Source organism: Rhineura floridana, chromosome 10, assembly GCF_030035675.1.
Source record: "Rhineura floridana isolate rRhiFlo1 chromosome 10, rRhiFlo1.hap2, whole genome shotgun sequence".
Classification (NCBI taxonomy): domain Eukaryota; kingdom Metazoa; phylum Chordata; class Lepidosauria; order Squamata; family Rhineuridae; genus Rhineura; species Rhineura floridana.
The window spans coordinates 90,470,948-90,495,060 of NC_084489.1; the positions used below are offsets into that span (position 1 = coordinate 90,470,948).

Sequence of the window (24,113 nt, forward strand, 5' to 3'; positions counted from 1 at the left end):
GAAAGGGGAGTTGAGCCGCCTGCCACTGACCGGTTTCTTCGTTCCTCTGCAGGCGTAATTTGGGGACCCGGGGAGGTGGAGATGCCACTACCACAGCAGGCTTTACGTGGGAATGATGTATCCACGACTTCCGACCTTCCAAGAAGACAGCTGCTTGTGTAGATAAGAGGACTTGGTGTGGTCCAGTGTATCGTGGTTGCAAAGAATCGCCCCTCACGAATTTCTTTGCCCAAACAAAGTCCCCGGGGCGGTATGGATGCACTTGGTCCTCAAGGGGCACCGTCTTGGTTAATCCTGCAGATTTCCACAATTCACGAAGTCTGTTCTGCAGAGAAAGATACTGGGATACAGTTATGTGATCCCCCCCCAATAGTGAAACATCCACATTTGGCAAGCTCCCCCCTTTCGTTGGAGGCTTGCCATACATTAATTCATACGGGGAGAGCCCTAAGGCTCGGGTAGGGCGGGTACGCAGATGGAAAAGAATGAGAGGGAGTACCTGAGGCCACCTTAAACCTGTTTCCTGAGTATACTTAGCCAATGCGGTTTTAATTTCCCGGTTCTTGTGGATGGTAAACAGTGTGAAATAAATGCTTGATTCCCAAACCTTCTTCAACTTTCGCCAGGATCTGTCCAGTAAAATGTGTTCCTCGGTCTGAGTCAATTATCTCTGGAACCCCAAACCGTGGTATTATTTCTTTCAGTAATAATTTGGCCACTGTTGTGGCGGTGGCATTTGTAGTTGGGAATGCCTCTATCCATGCTGTTAAAGGGCATACCATGACCAAAAGGTGTTTCTTTCCTTCAGCTTTTGGGAGATCAACAAAGTCAATTTGGATGTGCAAGAATGGTGCGGCTGGTGTAGGTCTACCCCCTTGTGAGGCCCTATTCGGCAAGGCAGGGCCATTGGCTTGGCAAATGTGGCATGCTTTCACTATTGCACTGCATACTGGTTTGATTCCAGGGGCATACCAGAAGCGCGTAATGGAGTCCACCAATGCATGTGTGCCATAATGACCCCCATGGTCATGAAACCATTTTACTGCGGTCTGGTACAACGATCTAGGGAGGCAAGCCCTACCGTCTGGCATGGTCCATAATTGCTGCTTCAGAATCGCTCCTAGCTCAGTCCATCGCTTTAATTCCTGTGGAGGTACTGGAACAGATACAGGTGGGACAAAAGCAGTGGTTACCATTGCTAAAGTTGGCATGCTTATAGGAAACCATGCTGCTTGGCGAGCAGTTTGATCTGCCAGAGCGCTTCCGAGGGTTACAGGATCTTGCTCCTTGGTGTGTGCTTTGCAATGTACCACTGCTAGCTGTGAAGGTTCAAGAATAGTTTGTAACAACTTTTGCACAAGTTCCAGATGTTGGATTGGTTTACTGCCTGCAGTTATAAACCCCCTGTATTTCCACAAATGAATGTGACAATGTATAACCCCGAAAGCACACCTGCTATCTGTGAAGATGGTCACCTTTTTACCTGCCGACAATTGACATGCTCTGACCAGCGTGTAGATTTCTGCTGCTTGCGCTCCCCACCGTCCTGGGAGTGCTGCCGCCTCTACCACATCCCATTGTGTTGTTATTGCAAAACCTGTGTATCTTACCCCATTCTGGTAGTAGGAACTGCCGTCCGTGAAGAGAATGACATCTGATTCCGGTAGCGGTTCATCAGACAGATCTGGTCTGATCTGTAAAGTAGATTGCAGAACTTGTACGCAGTCATGGTCCGGGAAAGGCGGAGGCAGAATAGGCGTGTTGCCGGGGGTCCGCTGCGGCCGGATGACTCCTTTTGCAATAAAACCTTCAATTATGGGGCGTATGCCCTCTCTTGCTTCTAATGATATTGTGCAACATTGGGTGGCAGAAGGAACGGTTTTACCTGAATTCTGACAGGGCTTACCGATCGTAGCAGTCCCACATCCGTATCCTCTGTGCCCCATAAGTCGGGCGGCAAGTCAGCGAGATCTTCTGGTAAGCTGTATCCTGAATGTTTGTGTTTAACTGTGGTTCCCACAGGCACCCCCAATACACTCATCAACAAGCCCACCCCGTCAGGGGTGCAGGTTAAGGTAGCCTCCAGTTTACATAACATGTCACGGCCCATGAGAGAGATAGGACATGAAGCGGAGTAAAGAAAAACATGGTTAAACACTTTATCATTATATTTTACTTGCCATGGTGATGTTATGCACATAGGTGTGGGGTTTCCGTCTACCCCCATTGTCATTTTGACTTCTTTACTTAACCAACTATCATAGGCAACATTTATCAAGGAGTACGTAGCTCCGGTATCTACCAGAAAAGTCACCTCCTGTCCCTGCACGTTTAAAGACAGTCTGGGTTCTTGGATTGGGAGAGAGAGAGAGATAGAAAGAAACCTGCCAGAGACATAAGATTCATTAGCCCCGCTCCCAGCCCCTCCCTATCCACATGTAGTCATTGCTGGTTCGCTTGGCGCCCGCCGTACTGGTCCCATGAAGCCGGTGTCTGTTGAGCGGCAGGTGGAGGTGGGGGCGAAAAATCTGCATTCGTGCCTGTAGAATCTGGGTAAGAAGGGTTGTTAGGGGTGTACTGCGCGTTCCCTGTCCTCCACGGACAGTCTTTCCTGAAATGAGAGTAATCTCCACACTGGAAACAAGCCCTATCTCCCTGCCACGACTGCCTCATCTGTCCCCTTCCTCTCTGGTCTCCGGCTCTCGGCCCCCTGGGAAAACCTCTTCCCCTGCCTCGAAATCCTCTATTTGGTGGCTGGCCTCTTATTGCAAGAGCCAGCATTTCAAAATCCTCCTTCTTCTCCTTCTTTCTACTTTTCTCCTTGTCTTTGTCCCACACAAAATCCGCCACTTCCAAGATTACAGTCACAGCCTCCCCCCCCCAATCCGGGTCTGAAATTTAGAAAATAATCCCTCACCGCTGGTTGCGCTTGATGAACAAAATTAGCAATGAGAGTCGGATGGTCCAGCACGTTTTCTGGGTTCAAATTGGTATAACTACGTGCTCCCTCTAACAAGCGCGACCAGAATTTTCTGGGAGGTTTGCTGGCTTCTTGTTTTATCGCCATGAATTTAGCTTGGTTGGGGGGTTTCTGTGACATTCGCTCCAAATGTGTCAAAATCCTATCCCTATCGGTCTGTAGCTGAGCGCGGCGAGGCTGCGTCCAGTCTCCCGCTGCCCAAGCTGCAGCCGTTTGTGCTCGGTCCGACCAAGCTCTATTTCCTGCTGCCTCCGCAGCCCATGCAGTCTCCATTGTCCACAGCCTGCTACGTTCTTCACCTGTCAGCACCCTTCTCAGCAAATGTTCCACATCCGAGTATGTCGGATTGTGGCTCTCAAACAACCTGCCCAACAGTTCTCTGATTCTCCTCGGCTGCTCCCCAAAAGTGCCAGCCATTCTACTCCATTCTTTCAAGTCCCATTCCAACCAACTCTTTAATTCAACCACCTTGGTACGCTGGATACCACCGCGGCCATCCACGTATGGCTGATCATGTACAAGCAAAGGCATCTCCAACGCTTCTGCCTCTTTTCTTTGCTTTTCCTTTTTTCGCTGGCGTGTGTCCATACCCCCTGAGGCCCCCTGCTCTTTCCCCTTTTCATCTGTCTCATCGTCTGACACATATGAAAGAGCCCCCTCCTCCGGATTGGGATCTCCACCCCCGGGAGCTGGGAGTGGATCCGGAGCAGAGGGTATTATAGAACGGTTCAAGACCGTTCTTTTACTTGACGTATCGTCATTAAAATAATGAGGAGGGGGTTCCTCAATGGACAAGGTTCTCACTGCCATCAAAGTAAGACTATCCCATTTTTGTGATCCTATTTTCCATAGGAGCCAGAATTCCAATTGATCTGGGTGGGTATCCCCAATCCGTCTCCGCACTCCCAGTAGCGGAGCGGTTTCAAAGGACCCACCCCTCGGCCACCGTTCACCCGGCACCGACACTGCAGTCATCCGCGGCCACTCCTCCTCACAGAGCTCTATCATCTTTCTCTTTTTCAGGCCTCTTCTTCGCACAGGCAATTCCTCCTCTTGCCACAGCATACACATTATTCCCAAAGGGCTGTCCTTTACCGGTACACTCCCTTTATTTCCCATGACGTCTGATAACGGGTTTTTCCTCAACTGTGCTTTATCCCCAAAGTGTCAAAGCCGCCCGCTTTTATTGATAACCGAGAAAATTCTCTCGTGGCGCCTGTTATCAAATTAAGGGGTGCAATGGCAAAAAGGGGGTCCGCACAAGGGATCCCGGGCGAGCCCCCAATTGTTAGGTCCAAACCCAACACGCAAGTCACCCTGTCAACCCCAACTCGCTTATTACACCCGGGAAGAGTGCGGAGTTGAGTGCAAATGAACACACTATCAGATCAAGTAACATGAGACAAAGAACCTTTGCAAAGGGGACCCAATACTTACAAGCCGAAGTCGGCCAGCATGGGAACCTCGTTTATTGGTGTCATAGGGTTTATATAGGCTCACCCCGAAGTTTACAGTATCGGGCATACGTCACAAAATACAAAAGAAGCAGTTGCTAGACACTATAGCTTTGGGGCAGACAAAAGGAGGTAAAGGGGTGTAGGGGGAAGGACGAAAGTGGAAACACTAAGATTATCTCTTAGATTCCATGTCTGCATACTTCGCATGTCCTTGAGATAAGCACTATGCAACTACAGAAGAAGGGAAGAAATAAAGGGGTGGCCGGCTGCAACCGGGCGCCCCATGGGTAGGAGACAGACATGAAAATTACTACGCTTGCATATCAAAGGGTTTCACAAGTCAAGATCTGTGGGGCAGCGGAACAGCTTATAACATTTCTATGCAAGGCACCTTTATAGCAATAAACAAGGTCATAGGCATGGATGTGATACAAGAGATACATAGTAGGGAAGTTTCCAGCTTAAACCGGCTTTTATTATGCGAGCCACTGGAATGTAGGTAAGGGTCAGGTCGCCAGGGAATAAACTGACATTTTATATCAAAAGTCAACTAAAGGCCATTTTGGTTCTATGTCCCATAATGCCTGAATTTGTTTGGGTAAGGCAAGTGAACTATAGTATTGCAGACGACTGAGGTTCAATTTTGATCCTAACAGTCGTCATGCCACAACCCCTCTCAACCACAGCATTTTCCACTTTCCGTCACCAATCTTGCTCTGTGTCATCTCTGAGTCCACACTCCACTACAACAAACATCCCTAGGAGCTAATCAGCATGAAAAGGCTGTGTGTTAGCTACTGGGAAGAGTCTTCTCAGTGGCTGACTCACCTCCTTTCACTCTGATGGCTCTAATCAGCATAAAAGGACAAGGACTCTTCTCAGTGGCTAACACACTCCCCTTTATTTATTTATTACATTTGTATACCGCCCCATAGCCGAAGCTCTCTGGGTGGTTTACAACAATTAAAACATTAAAAACAAATATACAAATTTAAAAACACATTTAAAAAAAACAATTTAATGTTGATTGGCTCCTACACAGGGACCTGACGTGGACCCTGCTTCCACAAAGGGGTCTATGACCCCCTGTGACCCAAATGACTGCACCACTGTCCCTCTCATATTCTGGCAAGATGCAATCAGAGTGCTGAACAATTTTCTAGCTGTAAACCATGGAGGTTACTTGCCCCACCTGACTGCTCACCGTAATGGTGGGATGCGATTCAGCCAACTTACTTTTCACAAAGGGCCATAACTTGGGCCCTACACGTTGACTGACCACATGTGTGCTTGCCCTTTGCCCTTCTTATCTCTTAACCACGAGCTGGTCCAAGGAGTGGCAAATTCTTCCTTGGCTGAGGGAGGGGTGACAGCTGCCTTGAAGGCGGTGGTTGTTTGAGAACTCCTTCAGAAGCCTTCCCTAGACCGGGACACTGTCTATAGCTCTCACCCTGTAAATCATCTCAATTTGGGGCCCCAATCTGCATGCATGGTGAAGGGAATCACCCCAGGAGCTGTAGAATGGAACGGAAGCATGCTTTGGTCCAGAGAACTGCAACTCATGGTCTAAGCAGGTCCAAAAGCCTGCTTTAAGGGCAGAAACCTCTCTGGTTGCCTGGGCTCCTTGGTGGAACAGGAGGACAGAAAGGTTTTAGGTGAGGTTTTACTCAAGCTGAGATCATGTGCTAGGAGGAAGGTACAAGTGACCTCTGAGTAACTTTCATGAGTCTCCTCGTCTCCTGGTTTGGCTTGAGAATATGTCATTCCCCCAAATTAATTAATTTTAAACAAAAGAAAACATCTGCTTCACAGGCATTTGCCCCTGAAGTCATTTATCAATCACTGATTTTTTAAAAAAAACTTTTATTAAATCTTAAAAAAACACATACAGTAATCACACCAAATAGTTAAATGCATACACATTATAATATGTATATAACACATATATTAATCGTTTACTTCGTAAGAAAATTATTCTATTAGTCAACATTTATATTATGTTTATTCTTTATAAATTCAATTATAGCAACCCATTTATTTTTAAATTTTTTCTCTTTCTTGACTACCGTCTCTCACTCTAAACAATTATATTAGTTTATACATCACTGCTACTGTCCAAACTTTTGATAACCATTTTTCCTCTGTTGGTGGCATCCTATTTTTCCATTTTTCTGGTGAGAAAACGGGTGGGGGGGTGTTAAAGAAAAGAGCAAATCCAAAGAGAGGGAAAATTTGGAGTATTAGTAAATTCTGCAGCAGGATGCAGGAGACCTTCCAGGCTACGTATTCAACATACCCTGCAGGAGAGGCTAAGGTGCCCAGATGCAAAGGGGGCGGGCTTCCTCTTCTTCTTATTATTATTATCATCATGACTCACCCTTCACCAGCAGGTGAATTACAAGAGTTTAAAATTCAGTATTTAAAACAGGTAAAACAAACTGCAGTCACAGGAATAGTGTGACTCTTAAACCACACACCACCGAACCCGTGCCCCCTTTTCTTGATGCTCCTCCCCAAACCCACTAAACCTTCTTGGTCCTTCTTGTTAACCTTTTCCTTCTCACCCATAAAAAAGCCTTTCCTGCTATGGCCCCTCTTTGAGGAAAGACACACATCTTTCTCAGTGCTAGAACATTACTGTTGTTGAACAAGCTGAAGAACCTGCATTGGAAATAACGTGGGCCCTTCAGCAACGAACGGGGTGGGCAGCAGGTTGTTGCCGTTCATCCGCCTTGTCAAAATCATCTTGAGCCGTCTTTCTGCCTCCTCAGGGATTCACCGCTCCTCTGCTCCTTCACCCAAGTCATTTACAACCCTGGGATTCCAAGGTGGATCCAAGACAGAACCCTGAGGACCCCCACCCACTTGTCACAAATTTGCACATTGACTAAGAGTAATTCTGGGGTCTGGTTCATCAACCAGCTCCAAGTCCTTTCCTTCTGTGAAATGGGCGCGTGGGGGTTAGGGAGATGGCAGAAAAGGAGATCCAACTCCTTCCTGCTTCTGGATTTCTTAAGAGCTAAACGAATGAATCAAATCAGGTTACACGTCCACTCATCTCGAACACTGCATCTTCTTTAGCCTTGAATAAAAAGAATGAAACAGGAATGGCATATGTGAATGGAAGGAGCGCCTATCATTTGCAGGGACAGAAGGGAAAGTGGCCAAGGGGGAGAAAGGGAGAAAACTGACTCTAAAAACAGAGGAGCTCCTAGAACGGCTCCTGTTTGGAAAAGAGTGGGATTCCATGACATTTAGAGTGTCTTTCAAAGCCCCGAATTGTTGGGCAACTTCTTTTAAGTTGACTCGTGATCTTATTGCTTCTAATTCACTCTTAAGTCGGTGTAAGGGAGTGCAAAATGGTGCATATTGGGTCAAAAAAATTTCTTAATTTCACATATTTGCTCATAGGGTCTGAACAGGCACTGACTAACCAGGAACACGACCTGGATAGCTTGATGAAGACGTCAACCCAGCGTGCAGCAGGCACTCAGCACCTGTCAGCCTCCCCCCAGGGATCAGTTTTAAAGCCACCCTGGGCCACTCTAGCTCAAATGGTGGAGCCCGGCCCTTGTGTTCAGGCCCAGCTTGTCCCAAAACGTTCTCCAGTGCCCAAGAAACCCACACCCTCCTCCTGACACCATTGTCTCATCCACACATTGAGGCTAGGCGCCTACACACCAGACATGTAAGGCACATCCCCCACCACGCAAACGAATTCTGGGAACTGTAGTTTACCAGCCACAGAGCTACACTTTCCAGTACCTGTAATACACTACAGTTCCCAGGATTTGGGGGGAGTACTTTAAATGTATGCTGTGTAGTCTCATTCCTCTGGCCTGCAAGGGGGGGGGGCAGAGCATCAAGCCTGGCAGGTGTCAGCTTCCTGCTGGCTCTGTCCTAGTTGGCTGCGCTGTCTGTGCAGACACCCTGTTTGTGCAGTTAGGGGTCATTTGTTTCTTTTGCACCGATGGGCATCACTTGACACTTGCTCACGCTGAACTGCATCTGCCATCCTCACGCCCATTCAAGCATCTTGGAGAGGTCCTTTTGCCCCCCCCCCAGTTCTTTGTTGTTCGAAACACCCCGAACAATTTGGCATCTTCGGCGAACTCGGCTCGCTGCGACTCACCCTCAACTCTACACGCGCAGACCTCCAAAGCGACCCCTCGGCCAGCCTTCCCTACGGAAACCGAACCGTCATTTTTGCAAGACTGGGGCCAAGCGGTGCAACTGCTGCGCGCTTCTTCCGAAGTTGGGTTCCCGGAGTTTTACCCGCGACTAAACGGGCCTAGGCTTGGAGCCTCATAGCGCACTCCTCACCGTGTCTACTCGGACATGGGCCGTACGCGCAAGTAAACCTGGGTGAGGATGCTAACCTCAGCCCGTCGGTGCCCTGGCGCGCCTCTGCCCTGCCTTGCACACGGCCCTCGAGACGCGTCCGCGGGAGACTTCCAGCAGAAGAGACGCGCCGAGTAGTCCCGGCACCAGGACGAGTAAATCGGAGGGGGGGGCCTCAGAAGGGGCCAAGGGTTTTCCTGGTGGGCGAAATATACGAGGGGGGGCGGTTGCCCCACCTTGGCGCCGCCCTACCTCTGAGCGAAGCCCTTTCCAAGGAGCTCGCATCTAACGCGAAAGCCCCCGGCCTTCTCACCTCGGGGCACCTGGACGCGCCGCCCCTCCGGCTCCCGCGGAACGCGCTCCGGCACGGGCGGCCCTTTCACTTTCGCTTCCCGAAAGTTCGGAGGTGGCCTGCCTGGACAGTCACACGCCAGCCCTTGCCCTGGGGCCAAAGCCGCGGCGCGCAGCCGGCACAGCGAGGCAGCCCGCCCGAGCTGCTCTCCGCGCCCCGCTTCCTCCCCAGCTGCGAAGGCTCCAGCCCAGGTGAGGAGGAAGGGAACCGCCCCAAGCAGGGGATTGCTGATGCTGGGGGGTGGGGGGGCAAGACCCGCCCCTGCAGCCCCTCTTGGGGCGAACTGGAGGAGGGCCTCCCCGCGGCGCTGGGCTGCTTTGAGGGCAGGCGGCCACCGAGGGCCCCTCCTGGAAAGTCTCTTCCGAGCGCCGCCCCGGCAGCGGCGAAGGAGGACTTGGGGGGGCGAGACCCAGAGCTGCCCCCATGGCACACTGCCTCCGACTGAGTAAGGGAGACCTGAGAGCTGTCACTGGCCCCCATCCAAAATGTTGAGATCATTAACCCCATGCCAGGCTTCAAAGATGGTGCCACTGACAGTGGGCTACATTTCCACTTTTTAAAAAGCTTACTGATATATCCCGCCTTTTGTCCACTCAAGGCAGGGTACGCAGAACCTCCCAGGTGACCCCTCCTGGCCAGGCACTGAGGGCATCCTCCACCTTTGGCCTCCTCCCCCCTCCATGGACCAGCTCTATAGCTGAGTGAAGTTTGCTTGTGCTCTTTCTTCCCTGCCCCCTTCACACCAAAGGAGTTAGGTGAAGGTGGGCCAGTCTTGTCAAGGTCCTCTCTGGTGTTGGGGGGGGCAGCTATTTTGAACATTGATTATAATGAGATTCTTTGAACCCACACCATCGCTTTTGCAGGTGTGATGTAATTGCGGGTGTCAGGGGTAGGGCTGACAGCCTGAGCAAGCCTGACTCAGATTATGCCCTGCTGTGCCACAAATCCCAGCCATTTTTGCGCCCTTGCGTCATCAGCTGTGCTGGTACCAGAGGTGCAACAGCATTCTTTTCCTTGAGCTGCAGAAATGATATGATATGATAGCTTTATTTGCTTATAGCCATAGGCCATTGCATACATTGCTGCAGAAATGACTCTTCCTCGTGTTCTCTCATCCTGAGAGACCACAATACTCTTACCCGGAACTGCCGTTCAGCCTCCAGCACTACCCAATGAGAACAGAAGACTTCCACTGAGGTTCATTCAGCCTTAAATGGAGACACATCGGGGAGGGGCTCTAGTTCGCGTCTTGTGCCCTGCTTTTTCTGCAGGAGTAATCATAGCATCTTACAAAAATGAAGAAAAAAATGCATCAAAATATAACATTATTCAGATAAAAACAAAGAACCAATCCAGAATGGTATTCTGGCTGGCCGTACCTTCCTTCCATTAAGTTGGCCTTTGGCTAATTGCCCCGGGCTGAGGTTGCTGGTTTCTCAATGGGAGAGAGGGAGAGAGAAAGAGAGGTGGCAATCTCTCTGAGGTGATGCACCTTTTCCATCCCACCAGTTAGGGAGACGAAAAATTAACACATGTGTGAACAGAACAATAAGGACAAACGGGTTTTGAGGCAGAGACCGAGGAAGAGGCAGAGAATAAGCTGAAGAGAAAAGGGCACATTTTTTGAGAGGGTGCTGGTTGCTTCATTGGGAATCAGGGATGGGTAGCTGTCTTCCTGTCTGTGGAGCTTTCATCTGTCCTTTTGCCCACACTCATCTTGTCTCTTTGCAAATAAACTCAAATGTTTAGAAATACCAGAAGTCCCAATGATCCCTCCCACCAAACAAAATCAAGCCTGAGTAAGTCAGTCTGCAGTCCTATATCTGCTTACTTAGGAGTAAGTCATATTGAAATAGGGGTGTTTGGGGGTTTTTTGTAATGAAATGCAGTGGTACTGAGTACCGCCACCTCGTTCCTGCAACCACTTTGTGTTGGCACCCGTGGCACTTTTGTCAAGGTATAAATTCCAGCACCTCGTTTTTTACAACAGCAACCAAAAAGAGAGGCTGCGTTGAAGTCAATGGGACTTACTTCTGGGTAAACCTGTACAGGATTGTGCTGTAAGTGCTCCCCTGGGAACATCTGTGCAGCCGGGGAAATGGAGTCCAGCATAGCCAGTAACAGCAGACGCAGCACCAGCATGAAGCAAACAGGCCACACTCACAATCATAGATGTGCACAGTTTGTGATCAAAACATGGCTGGAATTAAAATGTTTCTAATATACATTTTGAAAAGTGGAGGCAGCAGACCCCGTACAGGAAGGGAATGCCACCAAAACACCCTCTTGGCCTCTTGCACAGTCTGCCCACCTCCACGGATGGAGGGAGCTGGGAGTCAAATCAATGTCCATGGTAATCAGCTCCCAAGCCATTTAAAGGTCTGGCACTTAGAGTCTTCTCTGATGGTTCAAAATGGCCAACTCAGCCCCCAAATCAAGCTGGCTTATTCTGTGGAGTTTACAACACCTCTGGGAACATAGGGAACTGCCTTATTCAGAGTCAGACCGTTGGTCTATCTAGCTCAGTACTGTCTACACTGACTGGCAGCAGCTTAGGCAGGAGTCTGCCTCAGTCCTACCTTGGGATGCCACCAGGGATTGACCCTGGGACCTTCTGCACGCAAGGCAAATGTTCCACAGCTAAGCTATGCCCTTTGCCTTGGGAAAAGGCCTTAGGCACCCCTCCCTAAGATACTGGCATCACTTTAACATAACCCAGCTCATCAGACATATCTGGGATATGGACACATGGAAGGAGTGCCTCTGACCATGCCCAGAGTCCCTGCCTCAATCTCCTTGTCACTTCAAATGACTGAAAGGAGTCTATTAGAGCTGCAGAAACAATCACGGAGACTTGTGGCACCTTAAAGATTAACATCTTTGTTACGGCACTAGCTTTTGCGGCCTCCAGGCCACTTCATCAGTGCTGTGGGAACATAAACTCTGAAAATGCAATCTGTACCACCTCTTGAGCCACATGTTCATGCCCCCCCCCAGATATATTGTATGAACGGGGAAAAACCTCATACACATGACATTTTATTATAATTCCTTTTGGGCCCATGCCAGCCATTTAGGGGACAATCCAGACCCAAGATCCGCTGGATAAGCAAGATAGGATCTGATGGATCCCTGCTTGGCCAGCAGAACTCCAGCTCATCTGAGTCTACACCAGCATAAGTCCCCAATCCTGACTCAGCCAGAGATACATCAGTGTAACTCCCTCACCCTCGTTCAGGTAGCTCTTCAGAGGCCAGCATAAGTTCCCCAACAGGGGTGTGGGGGTGGGAGAAGTCATGGGGAGACGTCTACCTAATCCAAACCTCTTTCAGCTCAGTCGTGACCTGGCAACCTGGTGGAACTTAAAGCAGGAAAAAAGGGTGGTGGAAGTCAAACTTGATTCTGAAGGCTTGTTTCTCCTCTGCCAGGCTCAGACTGTCTCCACTGGCAGTAGCCTCGCTCCTGTATGGAGTTTGGAACAGGGGTAACTTATACCGGCTTAATTTAAGCTGGCATAAATTCCACCATCTTGCTGGAGTGAGGATTGCTCTGCCTGCCACTAAATTGCGTATATATCATTTTCAGTGTCCAGTCACCAGAGGTTGTTACTTTGCAGCAGGAAGAAATGACTTATCAGTCAGTTCAGGAAACTTTGTGGGTAGGTATTAGCAAAAGTTGCTTATTAGAGCTGCTGAGAACTTTCAGAAAGTGCAACAATGTTCAGACCTGCCCTATAATTTACTGGTGAGTGGGAGATTTAAAGGCCAGCTCCTCCAACCTCAAGCTAAAACAATGCTAGTATTTGATCATACTTTTGAGATAATCCAAAATTACAGAGTTTTATTTTTTAACAAATACAAATCTGTTGACCTGTATTTGCTTGTCCGGAATTGGTCAGCTGGCCCAATCAGCCCCTTCAAAATGTTTTCGAAGGTAAGTCCAGATAATTTATTTTGGTCCTTGAAATTCTGCTGTAGCTGATCATAATCTGTCTGTGTAGTGTTTGCTGTTACACACCCATGGAAAATGCACAGGGGTGTGTGAGGGGAGGGGAGACATGCTTTATTGCTCAGAGTCACATCCCATGACATTTAGAAGCCTCTGCGGTGGGTCAGTAAAATCCTCAGAATTAGGAGATGAGCCAGGACTATTCACGTCACTTTTCATGAGAAGAGCCCGGCTGCTAGATCAGACCAATGGCCCAGGAAGCTCACAAGCAGGACATGAGCACGACAGGGCTCACTTTATTATCAGTAACTTTTTAGATTAGCTAACACATAACACAACTTTTCCATGACTTGAGTTTTGAACTGCACAAATGGTTTTTTGTGGAACTTCTCATTTCCTCCCTGGAATTCCACGTTTGATGTTTGATTACAGATTTAAAAAGTCCTGTGACCAAGGCCTTCCAAAGTGGATGCAGACTTGTAGAAAAAGTGTTCAATTCGTTCCATTTGCAATACAAGATAAGACCTTCTGGTAAGAACATAAGAACATAAGAAGAGCCTGCTGGATCAGGCCACCTGGATCAGGCCCACCTGGTCCAGCATCCTGTTCTCACAGTGGCCAACCAGGTGCCTGGGGGAAGCCCACAAGCAGGACCTGAGTGCAAGAACACTCCCACTACCTAATATGTCCATTACAGCTCTATAATGTCTTTAGAAATCCTCTCCAGTATTAATCAACACCATCCACGTGTGGGGTCAGGCCCCATAGATCAACATAAACCAAACTACAGTGGTGCTACAGTCAGGAAGACCCCCAGAAAGTTAGCCAATTTACAAGTTTACAAGTCATGTCACATGGTATTCCTTTTTTATTTTATATTTTCTCATACCCACCTGTCTCTCAAATATCTTTCCACCACCCCCCTTCATCATTTAATTTACCTGCAACTGATTTCTCATCCAGAGCCAAATGCTGGCATGTACTGATCAACAGCTCTGTTCGTTGAGGCCTGTATATTTTTATGCTGCCCCCTAATCACTACCTTGCGGACAACAGTACTCTGTGAGTTACGTGGCATGTCTTGCTGAAGTACTTACTAGTTATATTATTCGGTTGCATCGGGTGGGGAACCTTTTTGTCCACACGTGCAGGGTCCTTTTCAGGATCAGCCTCACAGACCAGATTTGTCCGTGGCTGCCCACCTGTCAGTCATGTGATGCCATTATGACACCACGCGATTGACAGGCAGGCAGGGCCCCCACCTGTGAAAATCCCTTGCGTGGTTCCCAAGCCCCTCCTGCTGCTCCGTGAGAAAGCAGCTCTTCTTCCTGGCCCTCTGCACAGCAGCAGGCGCTTGGGAACCCTGCTGGCTTCCTTCACTCCCTTCCACAGAAAGGCTCTTCCAAGTCTCATCCCCTTCCCCCATTAAATTCCCTACATCGGGGACTTGAAGGAGAGTGAGAGCCAGTGTGGTGATGTGGTTAGAGTGTTGGACTAGGGTTTGGGAGACCTGGGTTCAAATCCCCATTCAGCCACAAAGTTCACTGGCTGACCTTGGGCCAGTCACTGCCTCTCAGCCTAACCTACCTCACAGGGTTGTTGTGGGGATTAAATGAGGATGGGGAGAACCATGTATGCCACCTTGAGCTCCTTGGAGAAAAGGTGGGATATAAATTCAACAAATAAACAAACAATGAAATAAATGAGGAGGAAGAGAGGAGACTCGCAAAGGCTTTTCCAAGTCTCCTCTTCCTTCATCACCAATATTGGGGAGTTAATGGAGGAAGTGGGTAGGCTTTCACAAAGGCTTTAAGACAGCCCTTGCTCTCCTATTTGAGTAAACAGGAGGGGAGGAGCTGTCTTAAAGCTTTTGCCAAAGCCTCTTTGAAATAGTTTGCATGCTCCAGCTACTTCAACAGGTGCTTTTTCACAGGGCTCAGCTAGTGAGCAGGGATTAAATCCTGCTGCCTTGGCTTCACCATCTTGTTCCCTGCTGGGAACAGGATCACGAAGACAAAATGGAAATGGACTGCCTTCAAGTCGATCCTGACTTATTGTGACCCTATGAATAGGGTTTTCTTGGTAAGCGGTACTCAGAGGGGGTTTACCATTGCCTCCCTCTGAGGCTGAGAGGCAGTGACTGGCCCACGGTCACCCAGTGAGCTTCATGGCTGGGTGGGGATTCAACACACTAACCACTATGCCACAAAGAAACCTGCCTTGTGATTAAACTGGTGACATCAGCAGGTGGGTGAGGTTTGGGGGAAATTGCCTTGGGGGGGGACAGATGAGACCCCCTGAAGGGCCATGAGTGGGCCCGAGGTTCCCCAACCCTGAGTTACATTAAGGAGTTGGGCCTGTCAGAAGACAAGGAAACTGATAATTCATTTACAAACAGCTGCCCATCTGGTTATTTGCAATAACTAGGAAAAAGAAACCCTAGCGGTCATATTCGGTGCTTGTTCTCAGGATAGACCCATTTAAGTGAATGCAACTAATTTAGGTTCATTAATTTCAATGGGTGTGCTCTGAGTAGGATTTCAATGATGGATGGATAACTAAGTTATGGGAGATTGTTTATAGGATCAAATGGACAATTCTGGTTAGGACTGCAGAAAAGACAAGCTAATGACCAATTTATTGAAAAATTGAATCTTTTTATTTTGTACTGGAGAAGCAGAACATGAGATAATGTGGAACCATATCCTTTATTAGGTACTTTGCAAAATCAATATTGTAATGGGCCTTAATCATTAATTTTGTTCTCTGTTAACATCTTCTGTTATGGATAAGCATATTGTTTATTTAGAGAAGAAATAATAAGTGTATTTTAGTGGTAAAAAGGAAGGGGGCTGTGGCATAGCCAAGGGACTGGGTAGGTAAGTTAGTAGGCCACTGGGCAAACTGGCTCACAGGCCTGCCAGAAAGTGATTTGTGGTTCACTGGTGGGTCCCAGTCCACTGTTTGGGAAACACTTGCTGTAGGGGAAGGAATGCTTAAGAATTGTGCAATGTTAAAAGTGAAGTATCCTTATGAGCCTATTTAGCTGAATATTTGCAAGTGGCAGGTGCATGTTTTGCCACATGACCCTGTCACAGAGGGACTCCCTCTCTCTTGCAATAGCAGCTGTTGTGGTATGTTTCAGTGCTGTTATATTTTTGCGTGGGCAACAAATGCTGCATATCTTTACCCAAAGTATTTCCTCAGCATTCAGCCTGTCTGGTGAGGCTATCACATTCCTCAATGATTGCTTTGCACGGTGTACTGAAGGGCGCTTGTGTCTTAAAACAGTATTTCCTTGCATGTCTTTCAGGGAGCAATGGACGGGAATGGACACGGTAAGGAATAAAACAAAATAGGGCTCTCTGGTGACAACTCTGTGCAGATGCTTGGCTGGTGTCTCAAAAGCATTTATCTGCTCTAATCTGGGGATGGGTGAGAAATTCAATTCAGTTTGCAATTAAAGCCAAATTGATCAGTTCCACACCCTGTGAAACAACATGAGCATCCTTTGAAATTCTCACTTATCTGAATTTTGCAGTCCAGTTTGCCAACCAACCAATGTTTACAAAAATGCATATAGTAGGGGAAAGGGTGGATAAAAATGAAAATATGAGTGAAAATAACATACAAAATGCATTATATTAGGAGAAATTGCTTGCAAAAATGTGTATGTAAGTCAGCTGCTTACACAAAAGTGTTTCTTGGGAGAAAGTCACACTGAAATGCTGAAGAATTTTCAAGAGAATTTCTTTTTTAAATTGCAAATTTTTGCAGAAATGTGGAGAACTGAAAATTGGAAAAAATTAGGAACTGAGAAAACCAGAATGGAAAGATCCTTCCATCCCTATTCCAATTGGTTTTATTTTATTTGTACAAATTTGTATGCCAGATAATAATAAAGAGAATATCCTCCCAGGTGGACAGCAATATAAATTCCTAATGTGGATAAAATTAGCCGTAAACAACAACTTTAGAGAGAACCTGCTCCAACAAAAAGGGCTTTAGTGAAGCCAGACTACTGTTGCCACTTTCCCAACATCCATGCAGAGGGAATTTCAGAGAGCGGGTGCTTCTGCACTAAAACCTCTTGCCCTGCTGATGGAGGAGCAGACCTCAGGGGCATGAGCCCACCCCGCTGCCCAACAGACTCCCTAGCTGAGCTGACAGAGGTGGTCTCGGGTGTACTGTTGAGATCCCCCAGACTGTTGGTTCTGGGGGATGTCAACATCCATGCCGAGGCCACCTTATCCGGGGCGGCTCAGGATTTCATGGTCTCCATGACAACCATGGGACTGTCCAATATGCCATTGGCCCAACACATGTAGCAGGGCATACTCTAGATTTGGTTTTTGCAACTGGACATGGAGTTGGTGATCTGAATGTGGGGGGCCTTACATCAGTCCCTCTGTCATGAACAGATCACTGCTTGCTGAAGTTTAGACTTACAGTGGCTTTTCCCCTCTGCAAGGGTGGGGGACCTATTAAGTTGGTCTGCCCCCAGAGACTAATGGATCCGGATGGTTTCCAAAGGGCTCTGGGGAGTTTTCCGGCTGATAGGGCTGGCACTCTTGTCAAAACCCTGGTTGAATGTGGAATACAGAAATGACCCGGGCGGTTGACATGATTGCTCTTGAGCGCCCTCTCCTGTGTAGAGCTCGTACGGCTCCATGGTATACCCCAGAGCTGAGAGCGATGAAACAAGATAGGAGACGGCTCGAGCGGAGGTGGAGGCGAACTCCCGACGGATGCAATTATACGCTGGTAAGTGCCTATGGTAAGCTGTATTTAGGGGCACTGAGGGCAGCAAAAAACCAATATTTTGCTGCCACTATCAAATCATCAATCTGCCGCCGACTCAGAGCTCTTCATAATTGTCCGGGGCTATTACACTCTGGCCCCAGGGACATGGTAGAAGCATCTGAGGCCAACTGTAATGAATTTGCTAGGCACATCCAGGACAAAATCTCTAGCATCCCCCAGGACTTAGACTCCAGTGTTATAGCAGGTGAATCAAGCGAGGTATCCAGAGCACAGTCTTGTTCCAATTTCTTGGATGAGTTTCAGTTGGTGCAGCTTGAGGACATTGACAGGGTGCTTGGACAGGTTCGTGCAACCACTTCTGTGCTGGATCCTTGCCCTTCTTGGCTAATAAAAGCTAGCAGGGATGGAACAGCCAGCTGGGCCAGGGAGGTGATTAATGCCTTTCTGCGACGGGGTGGTCCCTCATGTGAAAGAGGCGGTAGTGAGATCACTCCTGAAGAAACCCTCCCTGGACCCAGAAAATCTTAACTATAGGCCGGTAGCAAATGTTCCATTCCTGGGCAATGTCCTTGAGTGTGTGGTTGTAGGCCAGCTCCAGACACTCTTGGATGAGACCGATTATCTGGATCCATTTCAGTCGGGTTTCAGGCCTGGTTTTGGCACAGAAACAGCCTTGGTTGCCCCGTATGATGACCTTTGTCGGGAGAGAGACAGGGGGAGTGTGACTCTGTTGATTCTCCTTGATCTCTCAGCGGCTTTCGATACCATCAACCATGGTATCCTTCTGGGCAGACTGGCTGAGTTGGGAGTAGGAGGGACTGCATTGCAGTGGTTCTGCTCCTACTTGGCAGGTCACCTCCAGAAGGTGGTGCTTGGGGAACATTGCTCGGCACCCTGGACTCTCCAGTATGGGGTTCCGCACGGGTCAGTTCTGTCCCCCATGCTGTTCAACATCTACATGAAGCCATTGGGTGCGGTCATCCGGAGCTTTGGAGTGCGTTGCCATCAGTATGCTGATGACACGCAGCTCTATATCTCCTTTTCATCTTCTCCAGGTGAGGCTGTCAATGTGCTGAACCGGTGCCTGGCTGCGACCATGGACTGGATGAGGACTAATAAACTGAGGCTCAATCCAGACAAGACTGAGATGCTGTTAGTGGGTGGTTCTTCTGACCAGATGGTGGATGTCCAACCTGTCCTGGATGGGGTTGCACTCCCCCTGAAGGAGCAGATTCATAGCTTGCGGGTTCTCCTAGAATCATCTCTGTCACTTGAGACTCAGGTAGCCTCGGTGGCACGGAGTGCCTTCTACCAACTTCGGTTGGTGGCCCAACTACGTCCCTATCGGGACAGGGATAACCTGGCTTCAGTTGTCCATGCTCTGGTAACCTCTAAATTAGATTACTGCAATGGACTCTACGTGGGGCTGCCTTTGAAGACGGTTCAGAAACTGCAGCTTGTGCAAAATGCAGCGGCCAGATTGGTAACAGGGACCAGATGGTCCGAACATATAAAACCGATTCTGTCCTGCTTGCATTGGCTGCCTGTATGTTTCCGAGCTCAATTCAAGGTGCTGGTATTGACCTATAAAGCCTTACATGGCTTGGGACCACAATACCTGATGGAACGCCTCTCCCGATACGAACCTACCCGTACACTACGTTCAAGATCAAAGGCCCTCCTCCAGGTGCCTACTCCGAGGGAAGCTCGGAGAGTGGCAACAAGGGAGAGGGCCTTCTCAGTGGTGGCCCCCAAATTATGGAATGATCTCTTTGACGAGGTGCACCTGGCACCAACACTGTTATCTTTTCGGCGCCAGGTCAAGACTTTCCTCTTCTCCCAGCCATTTAGTATGTGTTTTATAATGTTTTAAATTTTAAATTGTATTTTAAATTGTTTTTAAAATATGTGTTTGAATTGTATCTCTTTTAATGTTTTCAGTTACTGTAAACCGCCCAGAGAGCTTTGGCTATGGGGCGGTATACAAGTATAATAAATAAATAAACATAGTCATTGTGACTCTTGATAGCCATTGATAGCCCTGTCCTCCATGAATCTATCTAACCCTCTTTTTAAGCCATCCAAGTTGGTGGCCATCATTGCCTCTTGTGGGAACGAATCGCCACAGTTTTAACTATGTGCTGTATGAAGAAGTCCTCTCTTTCCTCTGGCCTCAGTCTTCCAACATTCAGCTTCACGGGATGTCCACGAGTTCGAGTGTCTTGAGAGAGGGAGAAACACTTCTCCCTGCCCACTTTTTCTACACTATACATAACTTATACACCTCTTTTTTTGCAAAGTTAAAAATAGGGCTGTGCACCAGATTTGCCCAAACCAAATTGGGTCGATTTTGGGGGCTTTGGACTTGGCCGAACCAGGTGGTGACAGCCCCAGGACGGGTGGGGCTGTCAGAGCAATCCAAGGCTGTCAGTGGGCAGGGCATCAGGAGGAAAAGGCTTCAGGGGTCCACTTCCCCAGCATGTTCCCTGCAGGCAATGCCCCAGGGAAGCAGACCCCAGCAGGACTGGAACTTCCCTCTCTGTTCAGACAGTGAGTGTTGCACTCCAGGTTCACGGGGAGCTAGATCAGGGAGAGGAGTCAGATGAGGAAGATGTCCCTGGGGGTGTTGGAGGAGGGGGGGACTTTGTCAGCTCACAGACTTCTTTGGCCGGCACCCCCATCGAGGCAGGTCCAGCCCCACCTGCGAGATCCCTGCTTGAGCCGTTGGGAAGCAGCCATTCACATGCGCCAATCCCACCTGCACCGGAGTCCCCTTCTGGCATGTCAAACGCTTCCCTGCCAACCTGCTTCCTGCCTCCTGAGGTCGAACTGTCATCTAGTGAAGCCCCGCTGTCAGATGGGCAGTCGGAGGCTCGCCTCCCCTTGCCACGCGTGAGAGGAAGCAAGAAGATGGACTTTCAGAGGGTGGAACTCCAGAGGAGCCATCGTTTACGTGAGAAGACCTTCCCTATTTAAGCAGGTGCCCTCCCCGACTCTATTGCTGAGTCAGCTCTCCCCACACGCTGCAGAGACTGTTTAGGTAGGCTAGTTAGGGAAAGTAGTGAGTCAGGGTAGACAGGTTTATGAAGCGCACCGCTTTGGATGTGTCCATCACATGAATGAAATGAGAATTAGAACAAACCTTGCCTCCGTCTCGTTTCCCTGACTCTGGACAGGACAGTAAGGGGAGGAGTCAGTCCTGCAGGGTCCAGGGCAGTCTTTCACAAATGCCTTCCCTGCACTGAAGGAGCACACCATCCCACCCCTCCGCACCCCCCAGCCAGGCTTCCCCAAGGAGTTTTGGGGTGCGTTGCCATCAGTATGCTGATGACACGCAACTCTACTTCTCCTTTTCATCTTTTTCAGGTGAGGCTGTCGATATGCTGAACCGATGCCTGACTGCGACAATGGACTGGATGAGAGCTAATAAACTGAGGCTCAATCCAGACAAGACTGAGGAGCTGTTAGTGGGTGCTTCTCCTGACCGGATGGTGGATGTTCGACCTGTTCTGGATGGGGTTACACTCCCCCTGAAGGAGCAGGTTCATAGCTTGGGAGTTCTTTTAGACCCATCCCTGTCACTTGAGGCTCAGGTAGCCTTGGTGGCACGGAATGCTTTTTACCAACTCCGGCTGGTGGCCCAGCTACGCCCCTATCTGGACAGAGAGAACCTCGCTTTGGTTGTCCATGCTCTGGTAACCTCGAAGTTAGATTACTGCAATGCGCTCTATGTGGGGCTGCCTTTGAAGACGGTCCGGAAGCTGCAGCTTGTACAAAATGCGGCGGCCAGATTGATAACAGGGACTAGGCGTTCCGATCATATAACACCAATTCTGGCTTACCTGCACTGGCTGCCTATATGTTTCCGGGCCAGGTTCAAAGTGCTGGTTTTAACCTATAAAGCCTTATACGGCGCGGGTCCACAATACCTGGTGGAACGCCTCCCCCGATATGAACCTACCCGTACACTATGCTCTACATCGAAGACCCTCCTCCGGGTACCTACCCATAGGGAAGCTCGGAGGGTGGCAACAAGAAAAAACGCCTTTTCAGTGGTGGCCCCCGAACTATGGAACAATCTCCCTGATGAGGTACGCCTGGCGCCAACATTGCTATCTTTTCGGTGCCAGGTTAAAACTTTAAGAACATAAGAACATAAGAACATAAGAACAGCCTGCTGGATCAGGCCAGTGGCCCATCTAGTCCAGCATCCTGTTCTCACAGTGGCCAACCAGGTGCCTGGGGGAAGCCCGCAAGCAGGACCCGAGTGCAAGAACACTCTCCCCTCCTGAGGCTTCCGGCAACTGGTTTTCAGAAGCATGCTGCCTCTGACTAGGGTGGCAGAGCACAGCCATCACGGCTAGTAGCCATTGATAGCCCTGTCCTCCATGAATTTGTCTAATCTTCTTTTAAAGCCGTCCAAGCTGGTGGCCATTACTGCATCTTGTGGGAGCAAATTCCATAGTTTAACTATGCGCTGAGTAAAGAAGTACTTCCTTTTGTCTGTCCTGAATCTTCCAACATTCAGCTTCTTTGAATGTCCACGAGTTCTAGTATTATGAGAGAGGGAGATGAACTTTTCTCTATCCACTTTCTCAATGCCTTGCATAATTTTATACACTTCTATCATGTCTCCTCTGACCCGCCTTTTCTCTAAACTAAAAAGCCCCAAATGCTGCAACCTTTCCTCATAAGGAAGTCGCTCCATCCCTTTGATCATTCTGGTTGCCCTCTTCTGAACCTTTTCCAACTCTAGAATATCCTTTTTGAGATGAGGCGACCAGAACTGTACACAGTATTCCAAATGCGGCCGCACCATAGATTTATACAACGGCATTATGATATCGGCTGTTTTATTTTCAATACCTTTCGTAATTATCGCTAGCATGGAATTTGCCTTTTTCACAGCTGCCGCACACTGGGTCGACATTTTCATTGTGCTGTCCACTACAACCCCGAGGTCTCTCTCCTGGTCGGTCACCGCCAGTTCAGACCCCATGAGCGTATATGTGAAATTAAGATTTTTTTGCTCCAATATGCATAATTTTACACTTGTTTATATTGAATTGCATTTGCCATTTTTCCGCCCATTCACTCAGTTTGGAGAGGTCTTTTTGGAGCTCTTCGCAATCCCTTTTTGTTTTAACAACCCTGAACAATTTAGTGTCGTCAGCAAACTTGGCCACTACACTGCTCACTCCTAATTCTAGGTCATTAATGAACAAGTTGAAAAGTACAGGTCCCAATACCGATCCTTGAGGGACTCCACTTTCTACAGCCCTCCATTGGAAGAACTGTCCGTTTATTCCTACTCTCTGCTTTCTGCTTCTTAACCAATTCCTTATCCACAAGAGGACCTCTCCTCTTATTCCATGACTGCTAAGCTTCCTCAGAAGTCTTTGGTGAGGTACCTTGTCAAACGCTTTTTGAAAGTCTGAGTACACTATGTCCACTGGATCACCTCTATCTATATGCTTGTTGACACTCTCAAAGAATTCTAATAGGTTACTGAGACAGGACTTTCCCTTGCAGAAGCCATGCTGGCTCTGCTTCAGCAAGGCTTGTTCTTCTATGTGCTTAGTTAATTTAGCTTTAATAATACTTTCTACCAGTTTTCCAGGGACAGAATTTAAGCTAACTGGCCTGTAATTTCCGGGATCCCCTCTGGATCCCTTTTTGAAGATTGGCATTACATTTGCCACTTTCCAGTCCTCAGGCACGGAGGAGGACCCGAGGGACAAGTTACATATTTTAGTTAGCAGATCAGCAATTTCACATTTGAGTTCTTTGAGAACTCTCAGGTGGATGCCATCCGGGCCCGGTGATTTGTCACTTTTTATATTGTCCATTAAGCCTAGAACTTCCTCTCTCGTTACCACTATTTGTCTCAGTTCCTCAGAATCCCTTCCTGCAAATGTTAGTTCAGGTTCAGGGATCTGCCCTATATCTTCCACTGTGAAGACAGATGCAAAGAATTAATTTAGCTTCTCTGCAATCTCCTTATCGTTCTTTAGTACACCTTTGACTCCCTTATCATCCAAGGGTCCAATCGCCTCCCTAGATGGTCTCCTGCTTTGAATGTATTTATAGATTTTTTTTTATGTTCTTAGCAATGTGCTCCTCAGATTCTTTTTTAGCATCCCTTATTGTCTTCTTGCATTTCTTTTGCCAGAGTTTGTGTTCTTTTTTATTTTCTTCATTCGGACAAGACTTCCATTTTCTGAAGGAAGACTTTTTGCCTCTAAGAGCTTCCTTGACTTTGCTCGTTAAC

General features: G+C 48.3%; 1 protein-coding gene across 11 annotated transcripts in view; it reads left to right on the top strand.

The window, feature by feature from the left end:
- Window positions 1–8,814: 8,814 nt before the first annotated feature.
- The window catches only part of LOC133365612 (GTPase IMAP family member 2-like), a 38,213-nt gene continuing 22,914 nt past the window's right edge, over window positions 8,815–24,113 (top strand). For 2 of the 11 annotated variants that reach the window (XM_061587825.1, XM_061587827.1), the window contains exons 1-3: window positions 9,187–9,321; window positions 12,716–12,788; window positions 16,392–16,416. Coding sequence is in view for 7 of the 11 variants with exons in the window: in XM_061587817.1 (XP_061443801.1) it covers window positions 12,756–12,788; window positions 16,392–16,416; window positions 18,898–19,715 (876 nt within the window). In the remaining 4 variants the exon portion in view is untranslated. Of the gene's footprint in view, window positions 9,322–12,715; window positions 12,789–13,510; window positions 13,610–16,391; window positions 16,417–18,897; window positions 19,954–24,113 lie in introns of those variants that run through there. The other 9 variants (XM_061587817.1, XM_061587822.1, XM_061587828.1 and 6 more) reach the window with 9 other exon arrangements.